General features: G+C 28.8%; 3 protein-coding genes across 3 annotated transcripts; all 3 read left to right on the top strand.

The window, feature by feature from the left end:
• Nucleotides 1–8,659: 8,659 nt before the first annotated feature.
• LOC109791910 (Tetratricopeptide repeat (TPR)-like superfamily protein) lies at nucleotides 8,660–11,406 on the top strand. Its single transcript, XM_020351275.3, has one exon. It carries the CDS (start codon nucleotides 8,726–8,728, stop codon nucleotides 11,267–11,269), a length of 2,544 nt encoding a protein of 847 aa, XP_020206864.1. The 5' UTR covers nucleotides 8,660–8,725; the 3' UTR covers nucleotides 11,270–11,406.
• A 3,021-nt stretch (nucleotides 11,407–14,427) lies between these two features.
• LOC109791907 (large ribosomal subunit protein eL6) lies at nucleotides 14,428–16,462 on the top strand. Its single transcript, XM_020351273.2, has 4 exons — nucleotides 14,428–14,741; nucleotides 15,203–15,309; nucleotides 15,858–16,039; nucleotides 16,132–16,462. Exons 1-4 carry the CDS (start codon nucleotides 14,485–14,487, stop codon nucleotides 16,285–16,287), a joined length of 702 nt encoding a protein of 233 aa, XP_020206862.1. The 5' UTR covers nucleotides 14,428–14,484; the 3' UTR covers nucleotides 16,288–16,462.
• Nucleotides 16,463–21,318: 4,856 nt separating this feature from the next.
• LOC109791908 (large ribosomal subunit protein eL6z) lies at nucleotides 21,319–23,136 on the top strand. Its single transcript, XM_083069238.1, has 4 exons — nucleotides 21,319–21,634; nucleotides 22,129–22,235; nucleotides 22,536–22,717; nucleotides 22,810–23,136. Exons 1-4 carry the CDS (start codon nucleotides 21,378–21,380, stop codon nucleotides 22,963–22,965), a joined length of 702 nt encoding a protein of 233 aa, XP_082925364.1. The 5' UTR covers nucleotides 21,319–21,377; the 3' UTR covers nucleotides 22,966–23,136.

The following is a 23,136-nucleotide window of genomic DNA, read 5'->3' as shown; positions in this document are numbered from 1 at the left end:
TATTTTTTTTATTATTAACTTTTTTGCTAGTCTATGTAATTTTTCATAATTAAAAAAAGTTAACTCGGTTAAATAAATTTGTTCTAGTTATATATTTTATTTCTTAAATACATTTTTGGTTCTTAAAAATTTAAGATAAATATGTTTTCAATTTTTTAAATTTAAAATTTATTTTCTTAGTTTATGTAATTTTAAAATAAATTATTTTAATTTTTATACTTAATTTTTTAGGAGTTTGTTAAAGTCAATTTTATCACTTTTAAATATATTATTAGTAATTTAAGTGATTAAAATAAATTTTTTTAAAATTATAAGATTAAAAAAAATAAATTTAACATAAGTTAAAAACATATTTAAAAATATTTTATTTTATCTAAAACTACACTTATACTAATTCTCTTTCTTAATTAATATTTATGTATTTTCTAACATGTTTTATTAATCAGTAATTATCTCTCTTAATTAATGTTTATATTTTATTTAATAAATTAGAATATATAATTTTAAAATATTCTATAATTAGCGTATTTTATTAAATTAAAAATAAAATTTAATTAAAGATATTTTAGTAAAAATAATTAATATACAAAATAATATGAATTGACTTTTATATAAAAAAATTATTTTAAGTTAATTTTTATAAATAAAAATTGAAATATTAATTTTTAATTTTTTTTCTTTTTCTGCCAGTAGTATTTTTTAGCAGTGTGGTTCTTTTAAAAAAAATTATCAATTCCAATAATTTTTTAAAAATAATGAAAATCAAAACACAAATATTTAATTTAAATATATAATATTAAGGTTCAATAAAAGTGTTAATCATAATACCAATATTTTCGCTTACCTCTCCTTATTTCTCCATTACATGATAAAGATTACAAGTTTTGATTGCTTGAATAGGTTATGAGACTATTCTTTCAAAATAACAGATGGTACATATTAAATTTTAGTATTAGATAACTGTAAATTTTTTAGTTATTATATCTAAATAAATTTATTCAAAAGTCCTTCTAAAAAATATTCTTTGTATAACCTTTTTTTTTTTTTAAATAGTCCTTATAACTTTTTTTTCGGTTCTTATTATTTTGTTTCAGTTCTTATAAAATATTTATTTTTGTTTCAACTTTTATAATATTTAGTTTATTTTAAATTAGTTACCACCAATAAAAAAAATATGAATTAAGGTAAAATATTTATGTATTATTTGGATAAAAACAAAAAAAAAATAATACAAAAACTAAAATAAAATAATAAGAACTAAAAATAAAAGAACCATTTAAAAAATGTAGAAGAACAAAAGAAAAATGAAATAGATTTCCTACGTGAAATATAATTCAGCCTAAAAAAGTGATTGAGATGTATGTAATTTTTCATCACTATCAAAATGTTTTATATTGAAAATATCAAAGTGTAATTCATATATATTTTAAAATTTTATTTAAAATAAATTTACTCTAATAAAAAATCATCCTCTTATGAAAAAAAAATCTAAAAAAAAAAAAAAAAAATGACGAGTACATAAGTATTTTTTTAACACAAACCATTGTTCATTTTGACTTTTTCATAATGTGACGGGTCGATGCGTGTTTTCGAATAGCATATGACACAATACTGAAAACATATAAACGCTTTTATAAAATAATGAAAAATAAAACTCACAGTATAATAATATAAGTGTTTTTTTAATTAGGTAATCACGTAAATTAATTGGCAAGATATTATTTTAACTTAACTAATAAATTTTTAAAATGTTATTTGTAAAGTAAAAAATATATATGTGACTTAAAAAAATAAAAAATAAAAAGTATTTTTTTTATATTATAATTGGAATTTTAATTTATAATGACTATAATAAATGATTTCATTAATTTATAGATTCTTATAAATGGAAATAGTGGTTCTGCTGAATGAGTAGAGAGATATGAGATCCACGTGGTGTGGTGTGATGGCCACCTACCATGAGTTGGTGGAAGTAGCTGTGCATGCCGTACACTTAGAAGAGTAGGCTCTCCTTTCAAACAAAGAATGATAAATTTGACGCAACATTTTTGGTGGGATAGCGATCCCTCTACTAAATTTAATTTCCACCATCTTATTTTTTAAACAAAAAGGTAACTAGTTTTTTAGTTTTCATGCAAATTAAGGGAAATTTAATTTTTTGTTTTTTCAACTCAAAATTCGGTTCCCGGGGAACCGAATTCTGAGTTACTTTAAATTTTTTTTCTTTTCGTGTTTCTGGTCCATTTTAGGCAAATTTTGGAAGTGGAACGGCCCGTTCCGAAAGTAGAACGAGCCGTTCTGCTTAAAGACACAGAAGCCTTTTTACGGCCATGCAACGGCCCGTTCCGGAGGACGTTTCAGGAAGTAGACCTTGGTTTGGAACGGGCCGTTCTGGTTTTGGAACGGCCCGTTCTGGGCAAACAGTAAAAAAAGATTAAATTTTTTATTTTTTTTAAAATAAAAATAATAAAATTAACATAAAAATTGTAATAATATCAATTAATCATGATTCATGAAATAATGTTTAATATTAATGTTTAGAAGTTAAGAAACATTTAATATCAGCTATAAATAATATATTTAGACAATCACTTAGGATAATATCTAGCGTTTAAAACGTACAATTATCCCTGAACTATAGGGAATATATTCTCTCCGACTATAATTATCGGATAAAATTTTAACTATTCAATCAATTTTATTAAAATAATATATTTAGACAATCACTTAAGATAATATCTTGCGTTTAAAACGTACAATTATCCCTGAACTATAGGGAATATATTCTCTCCGACTATAATTATCGGATAAAATTTTAATTATTCAATCAATTTTATTAAAATAATATATTTAGACAATCACTTAAGATAATATCTTGCGTTTAAAGCGTACAATTATCCCTGAACTATAAGGAATATATTCTCTCCGACTATAATTATCGGATAAAATTTTAACTATTCAATCAATTTTATTAAAATAATATATTTAGACAATCACTTAAGATAATATCTTGCGTTTAAAACGTACAATTATCCCTAAACTATAGGGAATATATTCTCTCCGACTATAATTATCGGATAAAATTTTAATTATTCAATCAATTTTATTAAAATAATATATTTAGACAATCCCTTAAGATAATATCTTGCGTTTAAAGCGTACAATTATCCCTGAACTATAAGGAATATATTCTCTCCGACTATAATTATCGGATAAAATTTTAATTATTCAATCAATTTTATTAAAATAATATATTTAGACAATCACTTAAGATAATATCTTGCGTTTAAAACGTACAATTATCCCTAAACTATAGGGAATATATTCTCTCCGACTATAATTATCGGATAAAATTTTAACTATTCAATCAATTTTATTAAAAGAATATATTTAAACAATCACTTAAGATAATATCTTGCGTTTAAAACGTACAATTATCCCTGAACTATAGGAAATATATTCTTTTCGACAATATAATTATCGGATAAAATTTTAACTATTCAATCAATTTTATTAAAATAATATATTTAAACAATCACTTAAGATAATATCTTGCGCTTAAAACGTACAATTATCCCTGAACTATAGGGAATATATTCTCTCCAACAATATAATTATCGGATAAAATTTTAACTATTCAATCAATTTTATTAAAATAATATATTTTGTTATAAATTAAATTTAAAAAATTAAGGGTCAAATTATCACATTTCACTATCAAATTGAATCCTGATTAATTGATATTATTATAATTTTTGTTAACTTTATTATTATTATTTTTTAAATAAAAAATAAAAAATTTAATCTTTTTTTACTGTTTGCTCAGAACGGGCCGTTCCAAAACCAGAACGGCCCGTTCCAAACCAAGGTTTACTTCCTGAAAACGTCCTCCGGAACGGGCCGTTTCATGGCCGTTTCAGATTCAAAAACATGTTAAAATTTTGCCTCTGGAACAGGCCGTTCTGGGCCCGTTTTAATTTTAAAAAAAAGGCCTCTGTGTCTTTAAGCAGAACGGCCCGTTCTGATTTCGGAACGGGCCGTTCCACTTCCAAAATTTGCCCAAAATGGGCCAAAAACACGAAAAAAAAAAGAAAAAAAATTTAAAGTAACTCAGAATTCGGTTCCCCGGGAACCGAATTCTAAGTTGAAAAAACAAAAAAAAATAAGATTTTGAAGCTTAGAATTCGGTTCCCCGGGAACCGAATTCTGAGCATGAACAGTAAACAGTTCTACATTGGTAAACAAACCTGCACAGTTGATACTTTTGTAATTTTTTTTAAAAAAAATATTATTTAAGTAAAAATTTCAAATTAAGGTGCTTAACGGGAACCGAATTCTGAGTTGAAAAAACAAAAAAAAATAAGATTTTGAAGCTTAGAATTCGGTTCCCCGGGAACCGAATTCTGAGCATGAACAGTAAACAGTTCTACATTGGTAAACAAACCTGCACAGTTGATACTTTTGTAATTTTTTTTAAAAAAAATATTATTTAAGTAAAAATTTCAAATTAAGGTGCTTAACATTTTCCATATTTTTATATGCACTCGAGTCAGCATTTTAATTTGAAACTGCCACCATGAAAAGCTTTGTACTTCTCACACCATTAATGTATGACTTTTTTCCTCTGTATAGTAATGGAGTATAAACAGGATTCAGATTCTCTGAAGGTGGGGTTATAATAGAAAAGGGTAGAAACTGACATTTATTTTATATAATAAATTGTTTTTATTTTTTAATTTAAAAATATTTTATTATTAATTTTTTAATAACATTTTTAATGATGTGACAACATCTTATTTGATGTGTCTAACAACCTATATTTGTGATAATGTTTACCCCCAAGTCTTTCTCCAACTAATTTAGCTTATAAAGTTATAAAAATGTCATTTTTTATCTTTGAAAATATCAAATAATAATATTTTAGAGTTTCTCTAATGGTGGAATCCTTTTAGGTTTTTAATGAATTTTATGGACTTATCGATGTAATGTAAGACTTTAAATTTATTTTCTACTTTTTTTTTTAATGAAAGAACCTAACTTAGATTATTAATCAATTTTAGGGGGGTTTTCTTTCACTTTTTGCTACAAAAATATAATTATTCCAAGTTCTTATATAAAAGTTAGTTTTACACATGACAACCAAATTACTTTACACTAATAATGAAAAAAAAATAATCTATAAAAACCTCTCATTAATTTAAATTTATAAAATGACATCTATTTTAATTGTGGATGTTATAACCATAAAAACTAAAATCACTTGTGTTTAGTAATTTCAACAATCAAAATGATGTTTTCATATTTCAATGACTAAAATAACTAATGTCAGTAATTTCATTAACCAATTTAACGAATTACTTGTTAACCGTAATTGAAATGAGTATTAAAATTAATTTCAACCACAAACTTCTATATTAAAACGTGTGTCAACGAAAGAAAATAGTTCTCCTACTATATGTTATCCAAAAGATAAATTTCACTGGCACACGTGGATTAAAATGCATTTTGTATCTAAAAAAGTGTTATATCAGTGGTAGTGAGTCATAATTTTAGAATGAAAAAGGTTTGCTGAATGGAAAGGTAGGTTTAGGTCATAATTTTGATGAAGACTAGGCTTAGACTTTGGAATGAGTCATCTCTTTTTCTTGGTGTGGCTTATGAATCAGATTGGAGATATTCCTTTGGGACTAATAATTTAATTATATAATGAAATATTTTATTAGAAGAAAGCTCTTACCTACCATTTGTGATCCAAACCTAACTACCCACTTATGACTTTTTTTTTTCTTTTTTTTTTTTTTCGGGTTGCTCTATGATTTTATTAGTCTTGTCTCTTTTAACAACGATATAATATAAATAAGCTAATTAGCGAGAAAAAAAAAAAACTCTTCATAGACAAAACCATCAGGTTCAAAATTCAATTTAAGGAGGGGATAGGAAATATTTGGATATGGTAAATGGAACAAATCGCAGGTGAACCAATTTATATATCACGTTTTTTTTTTAATTTGATTTCTTTAAAGTAAAGAAGTGCACTTACCTTAAAAAACAGAAGGTAAAACATTTTTTTTTCTTTTATATCTTTTAAAGTTTCAAATAGTCCTTTGAATATTTCCCCCCCTATTTTTGTCCATTTAATTTAAAAATACATATTTTTTCTCAAAAATTCTTTTATAATTATTTCTAAACATTATCTAAATCACTTCGATGATACAAAAATTTATATATTTTTAAATTAAAGTAATCAGAATTGTAAAAAAAAAAATTAGAGATCAAAATCAAATATGAAAAATATTAGAGAGACAAAAAATAAATCATTATCTCAACTATTAATAAAAACAACATTATTTTTATAACAATCTTTCATGTTCACTTTTAGACAGACATATTTGTTCTTGTAACTTTCTATTTTATTTTTAATCTATTTACAAATATTTGTTTTGTCTCCTTAAAAAAAACAGTATTGCTACATCTAGTATTAATTATTATAAGTAATATAAGATAAATTATCAATGTGATTATTTTTAATTAATTGTACCATAAATTTAAATTTTATTCTAAAATATAACCTTTTATTTTAAGTGATTGTTATATTTAATGTCAATTATAATTGAACACAGAAAAATAAAGCTAATAATACAAGAACGACATAAAAGGACTTTAAATCTAAGTAAATTTTAAAATAATGATTATTGTTTATAATTATAAGAAAACAAATTTAATTTGTTGCTTACAATTAGGACTACATGTAGTATTTCATTAAAAACAAGGTATTCAATACAAGTAGGACTAGAATCAAAAATTTATTGTTAAGTAAAATTAGAGGTGACAAAATGAACCAGTTTGGTCCATTTAATCTTGAACTACTAAAAATGGGTCAGATCGGGCTAATTCATTAGAAAATAATGAATCACAAACCTTGCATGTCCCACCTAAGGGGAGAAAATTGCATATTCAGTTTGAGTTACTCTTTTAACATATATTTTTTTCTTGATATCTAAAAGGCCTACATAAATTAATGTATCTAAATAATAATAAAATCTTAAATTTCATATAATAAAATTAATCAAATACATAATATATTTGTTGTATAATAAATCATAAAGTATACACTAAATAAACCTGAAGTGCCTTAATTAAACTTATATTAAAATAATAAATTAAAAAACACATTTTAAAAATTAGTTGATGAGTTAGGAGGGATGAACTAGGCAGGTTGGCAAGCTAGGACACCTGGCCTGGTCCACCAATTTTTGATGAACTAGCAAGTTGTGACCCATTTTATCACTCCTTGAGCAAAATATCTATATGCCCTAGCCAAGGAGTGAACAACTTGATTGACTTACCTAGTAACAAACTATATACAAATTTTTAAAGAGAATAAAAATTATATTTTGCAGGATATGTTGAAACTCATTAGTATGAAACCTCTTTTAATTGATAATGTCAACAATTAACTTGTAATCTACTTCAATGATATTGGAAAACTACAATTCATGGACCCAACAAATGGCATAGTAAAGTGACAATGCTTTAGCCTCTTATGGTGTGTTGAGAGTTCATGAAATCAAACTATTTTAGCCAAACCAAAGTAACCTATAAATAACACAATAATCAACTTCATACATGAAAGTTTCATGAAAAAAGACAACATCAATGTTACATTCAATGTGAATCTGTTGGAGGTTTTGATCATGTAAGCTTATTATGTACACTTTGAATCGTGATATTAACCTTTGAACTATGGTATCTTTATAATTGTTCAAATTTTTTTTTACACCCTCAATTTTTAACCAATCACTCTTATTAAATTTTAGTTTATTTTATCTTTTATTTTGCTTTTATGTAAAATACACGAAGATACATAGTGTATGTTTTAGTAATATATATGTAGGAGCGTTTCAAATGAACAAATATTAGAATGAGAAAGTGTAATCTTTTAATGATAGTCCTTAAATTACAACTAAATAAAATTTTTAGTTACGAGATTGTTATTTTCATTGCCTCCACCATTATTACTATAATTGTTGTTACGACATCATTCTTACCATTGTCATCGCTATTCATTATTATCATCATCATTGTTATTAATATTATTATCATTATCATTATAACTATCATTATTGTAATTGTCTTTAATATCATCGTCATTATTTCCTCTATGATGGTGGTAACAATGTTATTGATGTTAATAATAATAATAATATGTAAATATCATATATGTGCCACATTCATGAAAACGCGTATATATGTTTGATCATTATATCAATATTCTAGTATGATAACATTCGGCACATTGACATGTTTTATCAACATTTTGTGATAAAAATTTTGAGAATAAATTATTGATGGTAAAAGTTTGCTAAAAAAATATGAGACTTGGACAAATTGTATTTTGAGTTTTAAATTATTTGAGTAAAAGTTTTGTGTAAAAAAAATTGTGTATTTGAAACAAAGCTAAAATTTGTATAAAGAAAACCTAAAAATATTTTGTTTTCTATATTTAAATATTTGATCATTATAATTATTTTTAGTCTAATTATAATCGATTATATAAATATATCAAATTAATTTAATTTTCACGGGTGTTCATACACATTCTAAATGTGAAATAATTCTTTTAGGGAAACAAAATTACACAAAACTAGGCGGATAAAAAGTGGATATAAGCATAATCAGGATTTAAGGCTGAACTAAAACTAGAGCATGCACCCACCTCGTATCTATGATGCGTAACCCGCATCGACTACTACTAGGATCCCACTTAAAATTCCTTAACAAAATCAATGTGTGCCAAAATTTTCATTTGTCTAGTGTGTCACCTCATTTTTTTCAACACGATTCTGCGATTCTCAAACAACGAAAAATTGGGCGTGAATTGGCCAACTTATTGCAATTGCCATGCCCAAATATTCCCACTTCTCATTACTACAAAAAAATCCATGCCCACATTGTGGTGTTGGGTTTTCACCAACACGATACCTTCCTCGTTAACACTCTCTTGCATAGATACTCAAAACTTAACTTAATCGATGCACAGAAGCTGTTCGATATTATGCCTCATAGGAACCTAGTTACTTGGTCCTCCATGGTTTCTATGTACACTCAACATGGTTACAATGCAGAAGCATTGACAATGTTCTGCCGGTTCTGGAGAATTTGCAGTGAGGGGCCAAATGAATACATTTTGGCCAGTGTCATTAGAGCTTGTACTCAATTGAGTAGTTTCAGTCAAGCTCTCCAGGTGCATGGTTTTGTTGTCAAGGGTGGGTTTGTTCTGGATGTTTATGTGGGTACATCTTTGATTGATTTTTACACCAAGCACGGTTGTGTTGATGAAGCAAGGTTAATTTTTGATGGCCTGGAAGTTAAAACCACTGTCACATGGACTGCAATTATAACAGGGTATTCGAAACACGAAAGAAGTGAAGTAGCCTTAAAGTTATTCAACCGAATGAAAGAGGATGATGTATGTCCAGACAGATATGTGATTTCTAGTGTTTTGAGTGCTTGTTCGATGCTTGAGTTTCTCGAAGGGGGGAGGCAAATTCATGGCTATGTGTTAAGGAGGGGCTTTGACATGGATGTTTCAGTGGTCAATGGAATTATAGATTTTTATTTGAAATGTCACAAGGTGAAGACAGGTCGGAAGTTATTTGATCAGCTGGTGGCTAAAGATGTTGTTTCGTGGACTACAATGATTGCTGGTTGCATGCAAAATTCATTCCACGTGGATGCCATGGATCTGTTTGATGAAATGGTTAGAATGGGTTGGAAGCCTGATGCATTTGGTTGCACTAGTGTTCTCAATTCATGTGGTGCACTCCAGGCCCTAGAAAAGGGAAGACAAGTGCATGCTTATGCTATCAAGGTCAATATTGATAATGATGATTTTGTGAAAAATGGTTTGATTGACATGTATGCCAAATGTGATTCCTTGATTAATGCAAGAAAAGTCTTCGACCTAGTGGCTGCTACAAATGTAGTATCCTACAATGCAATGATAGAAGGATACTCGAGACAAGACAAGCTGTTTGAAGCATTGGATCTTTTTCACGAAATGAGGCTAAGTTCATCGCCGCCAACTCTATTAACATTTGTAAGCCTTCTAGGGCTATCTTCATCATTATTTCTCCGGAAACTAGGCAACCAAATCCATGGCCTCATTATAAAATATGGGGTTTCTTTAGACAATTTTGCTGGAAGTGCTCTAATAGATGTTTATTCAAAATGCTCATGTGCTGGGGATGCAAAACTAGTTTTTGAGGAGATATATGACAAAGACATTGTAGTATGGAATGCAATGTTTTCTGGGTACAGCCAACAATTGGAAAATGAGGAGTCACTCAAGCTTTACAAAGATCTTCAGATCTCAAAGCTAAAACCCAATGAATTCACTTTTGCCGCTGTAATCTCAGCAGCAAGTAACATAGCTAGTTTGCGACATGGTCAGCAGTTTCACAACCAGGTGATAAAGATGGGTCTTGATGATGACCCCTTTGTCATAAATGCCCTAGTGGATATGTATGCCAAATGTGGAAGCATTGAAGAGGCTCTCAAGGCATTTAGTTCCACAGACCAGAGAGACATTGCCTGTTGGAATTCCATGATTTCAACATATGCCCAGCATGGAGAGGCAGCAAAAGCTCTGGAGGTGTTCAAACACATGATTATGGAGGGAGTGAAGCCAAATTATGTCACCTTTGTAGGGGTACTATCAGCATGTAGCCATGCTGGACTTCTAGACCTTGGATTTAATCATTTTGAATCAATGTCCCGGTTTGGAATTGAACCAGGGATTGATCATTATGCTTGCATGGTTTCCCTCTTGGGCCGGGCTGGTAAAATATATGAAGCTAAGGAATTTATCGAGAAGATGCCAATAAAACCAGCAGCAGTAGTGTGGAGGAGCCTGCTCAGTGCTTGTAGAGCTTCAGGTCATGTGGAACTAGGGACATATGCTGCTGAGATGGCAATTTCGTGTGATCCAGCTGATAGTGGGTCATATATATTACTTTCAAATATTTTTGCATCAAAGGGTATGTGGGAAAATGTCAGAAAGTTGCGGAAGAAAATGGAGACGAGTAGGGTAGTGAAAGAACCAGGTTGGAGTTGGATTGAAGTGAATAGAGAAGTTCACAGATTTATTGCCAGAGACACAACCCATCGTGACTCTTCACTTATATCTTTAGTTCTAGACAATTTGATTCTACAGATCAAAGGGTTTGGTTATGTGCCTGAAGTTGCTGCATTTTTACTTGATGATTGAGAAGAATCAAGATGTGATAAAATTACAATTAGCCGAGCCTTTAAGTTTCTCATCAACTATTAAGTAAAATATTTCTCATCAAGATGTACATTGATTGCTACTTCGTTAGGCAACATTGGTCTTCTAGCCGTTTTCATCCTGAAGACATTTTCTTAACAATGTTAATTTCGTGATCCATGTAATTTTGAGGTCATCTGTTTGTCAATAAAAGACGAGACTGTACAGAGGCTTTTCCTAGGGATTGAACCATGACAACAAATTTCTTCAGCAAATACCAAAGAGATGGAGATATTCTCTTGCAGGTGACAAGTCAAGGGAAGGTGACGCCAAACGAATAACTGTTTAGGTGGAAAAAGGACAAGTCACAACTAATAGGCAGAATTGTTGTGTTAATTGGTACATAAACGTTAATGTGACCTTGCAAATATAGATAGATCTGTTAGTACCAGTGATTTTGTGCATGTAAAATTTTGTATTTCTGGTATTACTCCCATGTCCCAAGGATACGAAATTTTTTGTTGAAGAAAGCAAGATAACACTATCCCTTTGACACTATTTGTTTAGTACTGTCTCAACTCAAAGCAGTTAGTTTTGCTTTCTTGGCATGCTTGGATTTATTTATATTGGGAGTTTTTGGTCGAGCTCTCAGTTCAAAGGGATAGGATTCATTCCTTGAAAATGGAATTACCCTGTGTTTGCTGGTGCATTGTTTTGAGAGGTTCCAAATAATAGATTTAAGTTTTGCTTAACAATTCTATTTGTGGAAGTGTTGAACAGAAGCGATTCCCAAATGCTGATGCATTTTTAGTGCATTCGGGGTGCTCTGGTATTACTAACATAAAAATGTTGCATTACAAGAGAGAAAAACATGAAACTAATTATAGTGTTTTTAGTGTATAGGTTTTTTTTGTTTGTTTGTTTGTTTGTTTTTTTTTTTTTAATTTAACTTTTTTTCATAATATAATCACGTTAATGTTAGTAAGTAGTGAGTAATATTAGAAAGAAAAAAAAAAACTAATAATTATTGATCTCTCTTTCATATTAATATTTTGAGTTACACCGAAAAAAATTATACCAAAATATTATTAATTTGGATACTCTTCTGTTCTGGTGCCTCAAAATAAAAAAAGAAGACGACAAAAGTTATGAAGCAAAGAGAATGGAGAGAGGATAGACAAATGATGAGGAAACAGAGAAATAGAGACGAAGATGATGGAAATGACTCGAGAGGATCTGACTTAAAAAAAAAATAGTTAATACCTATACATTGTCAGTGTAAATTTTTTTTACATTGATATCTAATTATATCTTTTAATTGTGTCATGTCACTATAAACATTTATTTTTAACAGTGACATGACACAATTAAAAGATATAATTGGTTGCTGATATAAAAAAACTTTACACTGCAGTATATAAGTGATTAACTCTAAAAAAAAAAAAATTATCAAATATAAAATGTCCATAGTTAAAATTAGTGTGAATTTCATAATCAATTTATGATTTGGATAAATCTAGTGCTTAGAAATTAGAATTCAGGGATACTTTCTTAGAAGGAAGAAACGGATTCTAAAAAAATGAAAAATTGTATTTAAACTATTTAATCCGTGTCTTTTTTCGGAAGTTAAAATTAATTTATTATATGTTAAAATTAATTTTTGGAGAAGTTAAATTAGAAATCTTCTCTAAATTTACATAAGAGACAATTCAGAGCATCATTTAAAAACCTTCAAATTACCCTCTTAATAATGGCAGTACAAGGGTACAATTAATCAATCGGATTATTACCTATCTAGTCGAGTATAAAGGGAATAATTTCTGCGGCAAGTATTTCTCTTCAAAATTTTCCTTTTAACATATTTTTATAGATAAGTCTCATAAAATAAAATTAAAATTTTATTATTTATGTAATTATATAATATAATAATAAATTAATATAAAAACTGCAACAGTATCATAAAATATTAATTACATTAATATTAAATTATTATACATTTTAAAGTAAAAATAATTATAAAATTCACATAAAAATAATTATTAAAAATATTTATTATTATATGCTAAAAAAAATAACGTATATTAGCACACAAAAATAACACATTAATTAGCAAAGTAAACAATTTCTGCAATAATTCTTTTTTCTAAAATATAAAATTATTATTTATTACATTAATATAGAAAATGTAATTAAACATAATTTCATATAAAAATTATTAATATTTTTATGTAAATATTTTTAAAGTAAAATATTCAAAATAAGATTTCCATCCAAAATAATACCTATAAAATAAAAAATAACACATTAATATATAAGTTGTAACAACATCTTAAATTATTATTTATTAATTATTTCAATTTAAAAAAATGTTAATAAAAAAATTTACACATAAAATATAGACTATTAATTAGAAAATTTATTACCTTTTACATTTGACGATAAAAATTCTAGAAATATCAAATATAAACAATAAAATATTTAAAAAAATTTACTAAAAACTTTTCATCCAAAATTGAAAACTTTTCAATTGTCTCATCAGCATTCATATTTATTAATTGCATGGTGCTGTTACAAACGAATCACCATTTATATACCAGAAAGTACTTATTTATTTATTTATTTTCATCTAAAACTCATAATATACTCCCCTTCAATAAGATAATTATGATGTTATTATATTTTAATTTTCATACTTATTTGGCAATTTCAAAACAAAGGAGGATTCTTGCATGTGATTTAGACAATAAAAATTATAATTGTATTAAATTTATATGATTATATCATTTTTTAAAATGATATTAAATATTAAAAATAAATTTTTTTGTTAAATAAAATTAATTTATTGTTAATAAAAAAAATTAACTAAATCTCCACACATCGTACGAATAAACCGACTAGTTTTACAATATTAGTAACAGTAGACAATTACACAATTGAGAACAAGATATAAAAGTAATTACAATAGAATTTATTTTTATACTCAATTATAAGTTTATGCATACTATTCATGCTGTCACACTAATTACAAAAGTCAAATTTTAATATAGAATGTAAAAAGAAAATATTAATGTGTTATTTTTTTCTTATTGGACTAGGCCTAGACCTGCAAAAAGTTAATGGGCCTGAGGCATGGGGAGACAGGGTTTATACAAACAAGGTACGTCTCTTATGTCATTTGCGCGCTGAACCAAAATTAGGGTTTGTAGGAGGAAGCATCAATGGCGCCGAAGCAGATAACTCATAAGGTTAGCAGAAACCCTGAATTGATAAGGGGAATCGGAAAGTACTCGAGGTCGCAGATGTACCACAAGAGAGGCATCTGGGCTATCAAAGCTAAAAACGGCGGCGTTTTCCCTCGCCACGATCCTAAACCTAAACCCGAAGCTCCCGCTGAAAAACCACCCAAATTTTACCCTGCCGATGATGTCAAGAAGCCACTTGTCAACAAGCACAAACCCAAACCCACTAAGCTCAGGTGCATTTTCACTTCAATCCAATCTCACATGTTTGTTCAGTGGATATTTATGTATTTTTGCGTTTTTAGTTTAGTTTGTGTAATTGATTTGATTAGGAATATGAGATGTTAGGGGGAGGCTCCAAAGGAAACTCTGGAATTGAATGATTGAATAGTATGCTAATAGAAAGTTCATGGTATTTCTAGCTAACTAAGTGTTTAGAAACCTAACCAACTGACTAACTAATCAGTGAAAACAAGTAGAATCAGAATTTCTAATTCTAACGTCTAGCTTTTATTTTTGTCCATTTATCTTACGGTGGTGTTTTTAAATTAATTTGGGATCTGGTGTATAAAGCGTAGGTTATTGGTGAATGGGGAAATTGATTTGAGTCATTTTTAATAGAATTTCTAAGGTTTACTGATTTTTTTATCTTTATTTGGTGCTTATGGCATGTGATTTTGTGTTGGCTGTGTTTCAGGGCTAGCATTACACCAGGGACAGTGTTGATTCTTCTTGCTGGTAGATTTAAAGGAAAGAGGGTAGTGTTTTTGAAGCAGCTTCCTTCTGGCTTGCTTCTTGTGACTGGTGAGTTTTGCTATTTAACACGTTACTTCTATTGCTAAGATTTAGTATGCTAAGCAGTTTGTTCGTGTGCTATTAGATTCATCAATTCAGTGTTTTAACCTTGACACGAGTAATTGGTTTGTAAAGGTTACCTCTTCCTTATTGCTCGAGGTGTTTACTTCTGTTACTACTCGCATTGTTGTCTCTTATTATTAGGGGATTCATTTTTTCTGAATTAAGCTTTGTACATGTAGCGTTGAAAGTATAAAACAATACAAAAGTTGTTTTAATCTTTTGAAAATCGGAGATAAAATAAGATTATGATGTCATTTTTGTAATTAAAAGAGGAAATATGACACATTTTCTCAAACCAAATGATCCCAAATTTTCCCATGTTGTATGGTTTTGTTTGTGCGGTGCGAATGATATTTTTGATTATGTTGATGAGTGTGCTCTGGAGTGTACTTTGACTTTGTTTTTTCAGTACCTATTTGATCACAAATTTGAATATCACTACTCTTTTCTCCACCCATATCCAGTCTTGCTTATGTTCTCACTTGCCATTTTAGGTCCTTTTAAGATTAATGGAGTTCCCTTGAGACGTGTGAATCAATCCTATGTTATTGCCACATCAACTAAAGTAGATGTTTCTGCTGTTAATGTCGACAACTTTGATGACAAATACTTTACAAAGGAAGTCCAAAAGAAGAAAAAGAAGGGAGAAGGCGAGTTCTTTGAGGCAGATAAGGAGGTACGATTGTCAATTTTAGTATTTTGTTGGTGTTCTTGTAATTTTCACTTGCTTCTGCGTGTTGATCTCTGCCTTTTTTTTTCCTAATGCAGGAAAAGAGTGTATTGCCCCAGCAGAAGAAAGATGATCAGAAAACTGTGGACTCTACATTAATTAAAGCCATTGAGAGTGTTCCAGACTTGAAGGCTTATCTCGGTGCTAGGTTTTCCCTAAAGGATGGTGTTAAACCTCATGAACTAGTCTTCTAGAGGAAAGAAGGATATTACTTTTGTTTTTCATATCCTGATTTTTCTTTTGATATTGGTCCTAGTAGCTGCACTCTTATAAATTTATTTTTAACAGACCAAGGAAAAACCTAAAATTTTGTTAGGCAACGGATTGTGATGATGATATTTCTTCCTGCAATTTTGCTCTTTTTAACGATTTGTTGATCGTATGTATTTTAGAAATTGTGTGAGTGGCCTTTCATATTAGCATGTCAAATGAAGTACACTGGAAACATATATACATGTGGCAAGGTTGGTGTAACAAAGAACCATGTTAATATACCTTGGTACATACTCGTCCACGTTAATTGGTGGTGTGAATTACACCAAGTACATATTAAGTAAGTCATAATTGTTTATATGATAAATTTATAGGAATAACTTAATTTTATTCCTGAAATTACATGGGTTAATTCTCTAGTCTTCTGAAGACTACAATCATCATCATATTCATTTTTAAAAAATCATTATCAAATTATTCTAAATGATCTTATTTTTATTCTTTATCTCTGTCATTGTAGCAAAATTTATGGTTCGATTGGCAGGGATGGATGAAATAAGTGAGAAATAGAGAGAAATAAAGGGTAGTAGGGGGGAAATAGAGTAAGATTATAACTGTTGGTGTAAGAAAAATAGAAAATATATTGTTAATATAAATTTTGAAATAAATCAACCCCCTCCGTCCATGCTTACGTTCTCGCCTTGCTTAGGAGAATCCTACATGTTGGTCAATATCTGGCCTGTCAAAATTCGTGGATAACGGACCGGCTTGCGGGTTAAATTAATAGTTCAAAAAATAAATTTTTAAAAATAAAAATACATAAAATTAGAAAAAAAATTATATTTTTTTATTTATAAGTTAAATTTTATCATACTAAAATTTATCAATAGTTAAAATAGATTAAAATACTAAATATTAAAATATTAAAATAAAAATAATGACAAATACTTAAATAATAGTAATAAACTTTTAATAATAAAAACATCAAAATGTATTAAAAAATAATTCAAATGACAAACACATACCAACTAAACATAATTTTAATGTCATAATAATTTAAAAATTAAATACACAACTTAATATTAAAATCATAATATTTAAAAATATTAATTAGTGAAGTCCGCGGACTAGCCCGCGAGCCCGCGGATTAAATCCGCCAAGTTTGCGGACTTCACGGACCGGGCTCAAAAATTAGACATAATCATACGGATTTAAAAAAATGGGTCTATTATCCGCGAAATCCGCGGGCTTACAGACTGGTCCGCGGACCCGGATCCATCTACCCAACCCTAATAATCACATGTGTAAGGTCTCTCTCTTGGGTCAATTATTATATTCGTTTGACGTATTTGGAATCATTTTCCTCCTAAATTGACATAAAAAGAGATGTATTCTTTCCTTTTTTGTTTTAATTATCATAATTTTTAAAAATAATTTTGTATCCATTTAAACAACACACACATATATATTTTATATATTTCTCTTATATTTTATGCTTCCTATTTCTTTTCTTTCCATTTCACTTGATAAAAAAATGTTTTAAAGTTTCACATAATTCAACACATCCTCCTTAAACATGAATAGTGCCTTTGCGATATCTATAATCAACTATAATCTATGAAGGGGACTTGTAAGGCTCTAACAAAGCAATTTAACTAAATACAAATGTATATCACTACAACTTGGAGTATTTTTGTTAAATGTTTCAAGAAGAGATAGTTGGTTAGAGGTCTCGTTGAATCTCAATCCATAAGAAGAAGCAATAATGCTTGAAAATTGACAATCTCAACAATTTCATTTAACTAGGTTGGGCGAAGACTTTGGTCCTCATCTCCACAATTTGTAGTCTGATCATTCCAACATTTTTCATTTGACTACATTGGATGAAGACTTTGGTCTTCATTTGCACAATCACCATCTAATGGAGACGAAGGTAATTGATCAACTCAAACTGATGGGTTGTTTTTAAAACAAAAATTGCATATACTATATTCCTTGTCTAAATCCTTTATATATGTTTCCATGGGATATATCTCTAAGTTGCTTTATAGGCTAACATGCTTTAAGCATTAAAATGAAATACATCTCTAAGTTGTTTTATTATGATTACTTAGTTTATCTCATATGCTATTTCGAATGATGATAGAACAAATATATATGAGAAAATACTACTCTTAAAGAGCATACTCATGAAAATCAACTAGTTTGAATGATTCTACAATGTCTTAGATGTGTGTCTTATGTCATTTTTATAAAAATCTCATTCAAATTGCTTATACGTTTTTAAGAAAAAAAAATTAGGCAAAATTGAAAAGTTGTTTCAAGGTTAAATGGTTAGAACTCCTTTCGATAAAAATACCTTTTGGAAGATGAAAACATTTCAAAAAGATAAAAATCTCTTTGTCTTATCAAAACAAAAATATTTTCTAAAATAAAGTACAATGGATATTTCAAAAATATAAAAATGTGTTTATCACCATAAAAAAAAATTGTTAAGTGAAAAAACGATCTTAGATATCTCAAGCTTCAAAGTTTTAATGCTAACAAATAAAAATATTTTTACAAGAGAAAATTTTATCAAAAACATTTTCAAAAATATCTTTGAAAAACGTTTTTCAAATGAAGTGTAAGATGCAAATCATCCATAAGACGATGTAAATCAGACGAAACATATAGTTTATCTCATATATATTAAATTTTTATTATTTATTGAGACTAACTACAAAATTTGTATTGAATGTCTTATTCCTTATTAGATTAAACCAAAAAGTCACCTTAGAACTCACAAATATATTGAAGAGAAGAATCGTGTTTTTCGTTAAAACTAAGATCCTTGAAAGAGAAAAGCAGATAAAATAATTGTTATAACTATTATACGTTGACATTGTTTCTACAAGCTCCGTTTGGTATCAAATTTTGATAAGTAACCTCTCTTATCAGATAAGAGGTACCATTTGGTGAAATGCATTTAATGCTTGGATTAAATGAGTCAAATGATTATATGTCATCATAAAGAAAGATGATAAAGACATATGAAACAAATTTGTGAGTTGAACTTAAAGTGTTGCGATGATCATCTTCTCTAAGCTACTATATTATTAAGAAGATTAAAAGTTAAAGAAAGAAGATAACACACACACACATATATATATACACACACACACTTGTACAAAAACATATACATGTGTATAAACTTCATTCTTTCTTATAAAAGTTCATTGCTCTATATTGGCTGTATAATGTCTAAGTGAGACGAACTTAACATTTGTATAACTTTCATAACTATTGTTATAAGATTGAACTTGGAGAAACTTGTTTATAAAAGAATTTTTGTTTTATTATTTTGAGCTTGGAGATATTTGTTTGTAAAAGAATATTCGTGTTTGACCTTAGAAAGGCCTAATTGTTACAAAATATTTGGTTGTTAAGCTTGGAGATGCTTATTGTTAAAAAAAATACTTGAGTAGTTACTTAAAGAGACAAGTCAAAAAATACTTAGGACTGAATCATAAATGACTTGTTGAAATAATACTTGTATCTCAGTTTAAAGATAGTGAAACTTGATCTAATTGAATTGAAAATTAGACGTGATCTCAGTGGTTGAGACTAACTAGTATAAAATACCAAGTACTCCATCTGACTGCTCTTCACACTTCATCTAACTAATGTTACTACTTCACTACCAAAAACGTGCGAGTTTTTATACACATTATTTAACTCCCTTCCAGTGATTATCTTTCTCACACTTACTCTTGCATGTTTCCATATGACTTGAATTGTGATGATCATACGTGGTATTGAAGTATGGTAAAAATATGTGTGGAGTGGTGCAATGGAGGTTGCTCTGTGGTGCAAGAGTTAGATGTCTCTTTTGATAACTACCTTTGAGTGGTTATTGTATAAATAATACCAGTTATTTGACTGATCACTTATGTTGTATAGTTTGCATTTACAAGATTAATGTATCTATATTATATATATTTGAATAATTATTTTTATCTCTACATATACATGCTTCACAAAACATATTCTTGTATATATAGATATATAATTATAAGTTAATAATTTTTTGCTGTTAATTATTTATCATTAAGTATAGAGATTATGACGGGTTGTTATAAAAATATTCAAAATTTCTTATTCAAAAATTCCATCCAAAATTCATAACTTTTCAATTGTCTCATGGCCTTTCATATTTATGAGTTAAAGGGGGTGTTACAAACTAATCACCATTTATATACCAAAACATATTTTATTTATTTATTTTCATCTAAAATTCATAATATACTTCCCTTCAATAAGATAATTATGTTGTTATTACCTTACAATTTTCATGTTTATTTCACAATTTCAAAACAAAGGAGGTGTTATAAAAGGAAGAAAAAGTAGAGAGAAGAAATAAGACAATATGAGATGGAGAATAAAATCTGACTTATATATTATCTTTGGGGAAGACTAACCTATTTATAAGTACATGTAGTAACTAAATAATTACACAATAAAGGGAATAATACATAACGAAAATATAAATGGTAATGATTGATAACGAATATTGACATCCACTAATTAAGCCACTAATTATTATTCATAACAGGAGGAGGATTTTTGTGTGTGATTTAAATATTAAAAATTATAATTTTATTAAACATATATAATTATATCATTTTTTAAAATGATATAAGATATAAAAAATAAATTTATTTTGCTAAATAAAATTAATTTATTTTTAATAAATAAATTAACTGAATCTCCGCATGAATAAATCGACTAATTTTACAATAAAATAACTTATTAAAAAAAATTGCTTATTAGTGGTAGACAATTACAAAATTGAGTAAAAGATATAAAAGTAATTACATTAGAATTTATTTTTATCGCCAATTATAAGTTTAATGTAGAATGTAAAAAGAATAATATTAATGTGTTATTTTTTTCTTATTGGACTAGGCCTAGACCTGAAAAAAAGTTAATGGGCCTGAGGCATGGGGAGATAGGGTTTATACAAACAAGGTACATCTCTTATGTCATTTGCGCGTTGAACCAAAATTAGGGTTTGTAGAAGGAAGCATCAATGGCGCCGAAGCAGAGAACTCGTAAGGTTAGCAGAAACCCTGAATTGATAAGGGGAATCGGAAAGTACTCGAGGTCGCAGATGTACCACAAGAGGGGCATCTGGGCTATCAAAGCTAAAAACGGTGGCGTTTTCCCTCGCCACGATCCTAAACCTAAACCCGAAGCTCCCGCTGAAAAACCACCCAAATTTTACCCTGCCGATGATGTCAAGAAGCCACTTGTCAACAAGCACAAACCCAAACCCACTAAGCTCAGGTGCATTTTCACTTCAATCCAATCTCACATATTTGTTCATTGGATATTTATGCATTTTTGCGTTTTTAGTTTAGCTTGTGTAATTGATTTTATTAGGAATATGAGATGGTAGGGAGAGGATCCAAAGGAAACTATGGAATTGAATGATTGAATAGTATGCTAATAGAAAGTTCATGGTATTTTTAACATGAGAAGCTACGTGTTCCACGCACTAGCTAACTAAGTGTTTAGAAACCTAACCAACTGACTAACTAATCAGTGAAAACAAGTAGAATCAGAAGTTCTAATTCTAACGTCTAGCTTTTATTTATGTCTATTTATCTTATGGTTGTGATTTTTTAATTAATTTGGGATCTGGTGTATAAAGCGTAGGTTATTGGTGAATGGTGAAATTGATTTGAGTTAATTTTAAAAAAATTTATTGTGTTTACTATTTTTTTTTAAATCTTTATGTGGTGCTTATGGCATGTGACTTTTTGTTGGGTGTGTTTCAGGGCTAGCATTACACCGGGGACAGTGTTGATTCTTCTTGCTGGTAGATTTAAAGGAAAGAGGGTAGTGTTTTTGAAGCAGCTTCCTTCTGGCTTGCTTCTTGTGACTGGTGAGTTTTGCTATTTAACACGTTACTTCTATTGCTAAGATTTAGCATGCTAAGCAGTTTGTTCGTGTGCTCCTTGACACGAGTAATTGGTTTGTAAAGGTTACCTCTTCCTTATTGCTTGAGGTGTTTACTTCTGTTACTACTTGCTGGTGCCAATGATATTATGATTATGTTGATGGGTGTGTTCTGGTGTGTACAATGACTTTGTTTTTTCAGTACCTATTGATCACAAATTTGAATATCGCTACTCTTTTCTCCACCCATGTCCAGTCTGACTTATGTTCTCACTTGCCATTTTAGGTCCTTTCAAGATTAATGGAGTTCCTTTGAGACGTGTGAATCAGTCCTATGTTATTGCCACATCAACCAAAGTAGATGTTTCTGCTGTTAATGTTGACAACTTTGATGACAAATACTTTACTAAGGAAGCCCAAAAGAAAAAAAAGAAGGGAGAAGGCGAGTTCTTTGAGGCAGATAAGGAGGTACAATTGTCAATTTTAGTGTTTTGTTGGTGTTATTTTAATTTTCACCTTCTTCTGCATTTTGATCTCTGCTTTTTTTTTTCGTAATGCAGGAAAAGAGTGTATTGCCCCAGCAGAAGAAAGATGATCAGAAAACTGTGGACTCTACATTGATTAAAGCCATTGAGAGTGTTCCAGACTTGAAGGTTTATCTCGGTGCTAGGTTTTCTCTAAAGGATGGTGTGAAACCTCATGAACTAGTCTTCTAGAGGAAAGAAGGATATTACTTTTGTTTTTCATATCCTGATTTTTCTTTTGAAATTGGTCCTAGTAGTTGCACTCTTATAAATTTATTGTTAACAACAAAGGAAAAACCTAAAATTTTGTTAGGCAACGGATTGTGATGATTATATTCCTTCCTGCAATTTTGCTCTTTTTAA

This window comes from Cajanus cajan, chromosome 2 (assembly GCF_000230855.2).
Source record: "Cajanus cajan strain Asha chromosome 2, NIPB_CcT2T_4, whole genome shotgun sequence".
NCBI classification, from domain to species: domain Eukaryota; kingdom Viridiplantae; phylum Streptophyta; class Magnoliopsida; order Fabales; family Fabaceae; genus Cajanus; species Cajanus cajan.
This window is presented reverse-complemented; position numbering and strand designations above follow the sequence as displayed.

What these genes read in the sequence shown, in the direction of transcription:
- LOC109791907 (XM_020351273.2), top strand. Translation starts at nt 14,485, where the DNA reads ATGGCGCCGAAGCAGATAACTCATAAGGTTAGCAGAAACCCTGAATTG. An exon ending in CCCAAACCCACTAAGCTCAG is followed by an intron (nt 14,742 to 15,202) that starts GTGCATTTTCAC and finishes GCTGTGTTTCAG; the next exon opens with GGCTAGCATTACACCAGGGA. An exon ending in TCTTTGAGGCAGATAAGGAG is followed by an intron (nt 16,040 to 16,131) that starts GTACGATTGTCA and finishes TTCCTAATGCAG; the next exon opens with GAAAAGAGTGTATTGCCCCA.
- LOC109791910 (XM_020351275.3), top strand. Translation starts at nt 8,726, where the DNA reads ATGATGCGTAACCCGCATCGACTACTACTAGGATCCCACTTAAAATTC.
- LOC109791908 (XM_083069238.1), top strand. Translation starts at nt 21,378, where the DNA reads ATGGCGCCGAAGCAGAGAACTCGTAAGGTTAGCAGAAACCCTGAATTG. An exon ending in TGGCTTGCTTCTTGTGACTG is followed by an intron (nt 22,236 to 22,535) that starts GTGAGTTTTGCT and finishes TTGCCATTTTAG; the next exon opens with GTCCTTTCAAGATTAATGGA. An exon ending in TCTTTGAGGCAGATAAGGAG is followed by an intron (nt 22,718 to 22,809) that starts GTACAATTGTCA and finishes TTCGTAATGCAG; the next exon opens with GAAAAGAGTGTATTGCCCCA.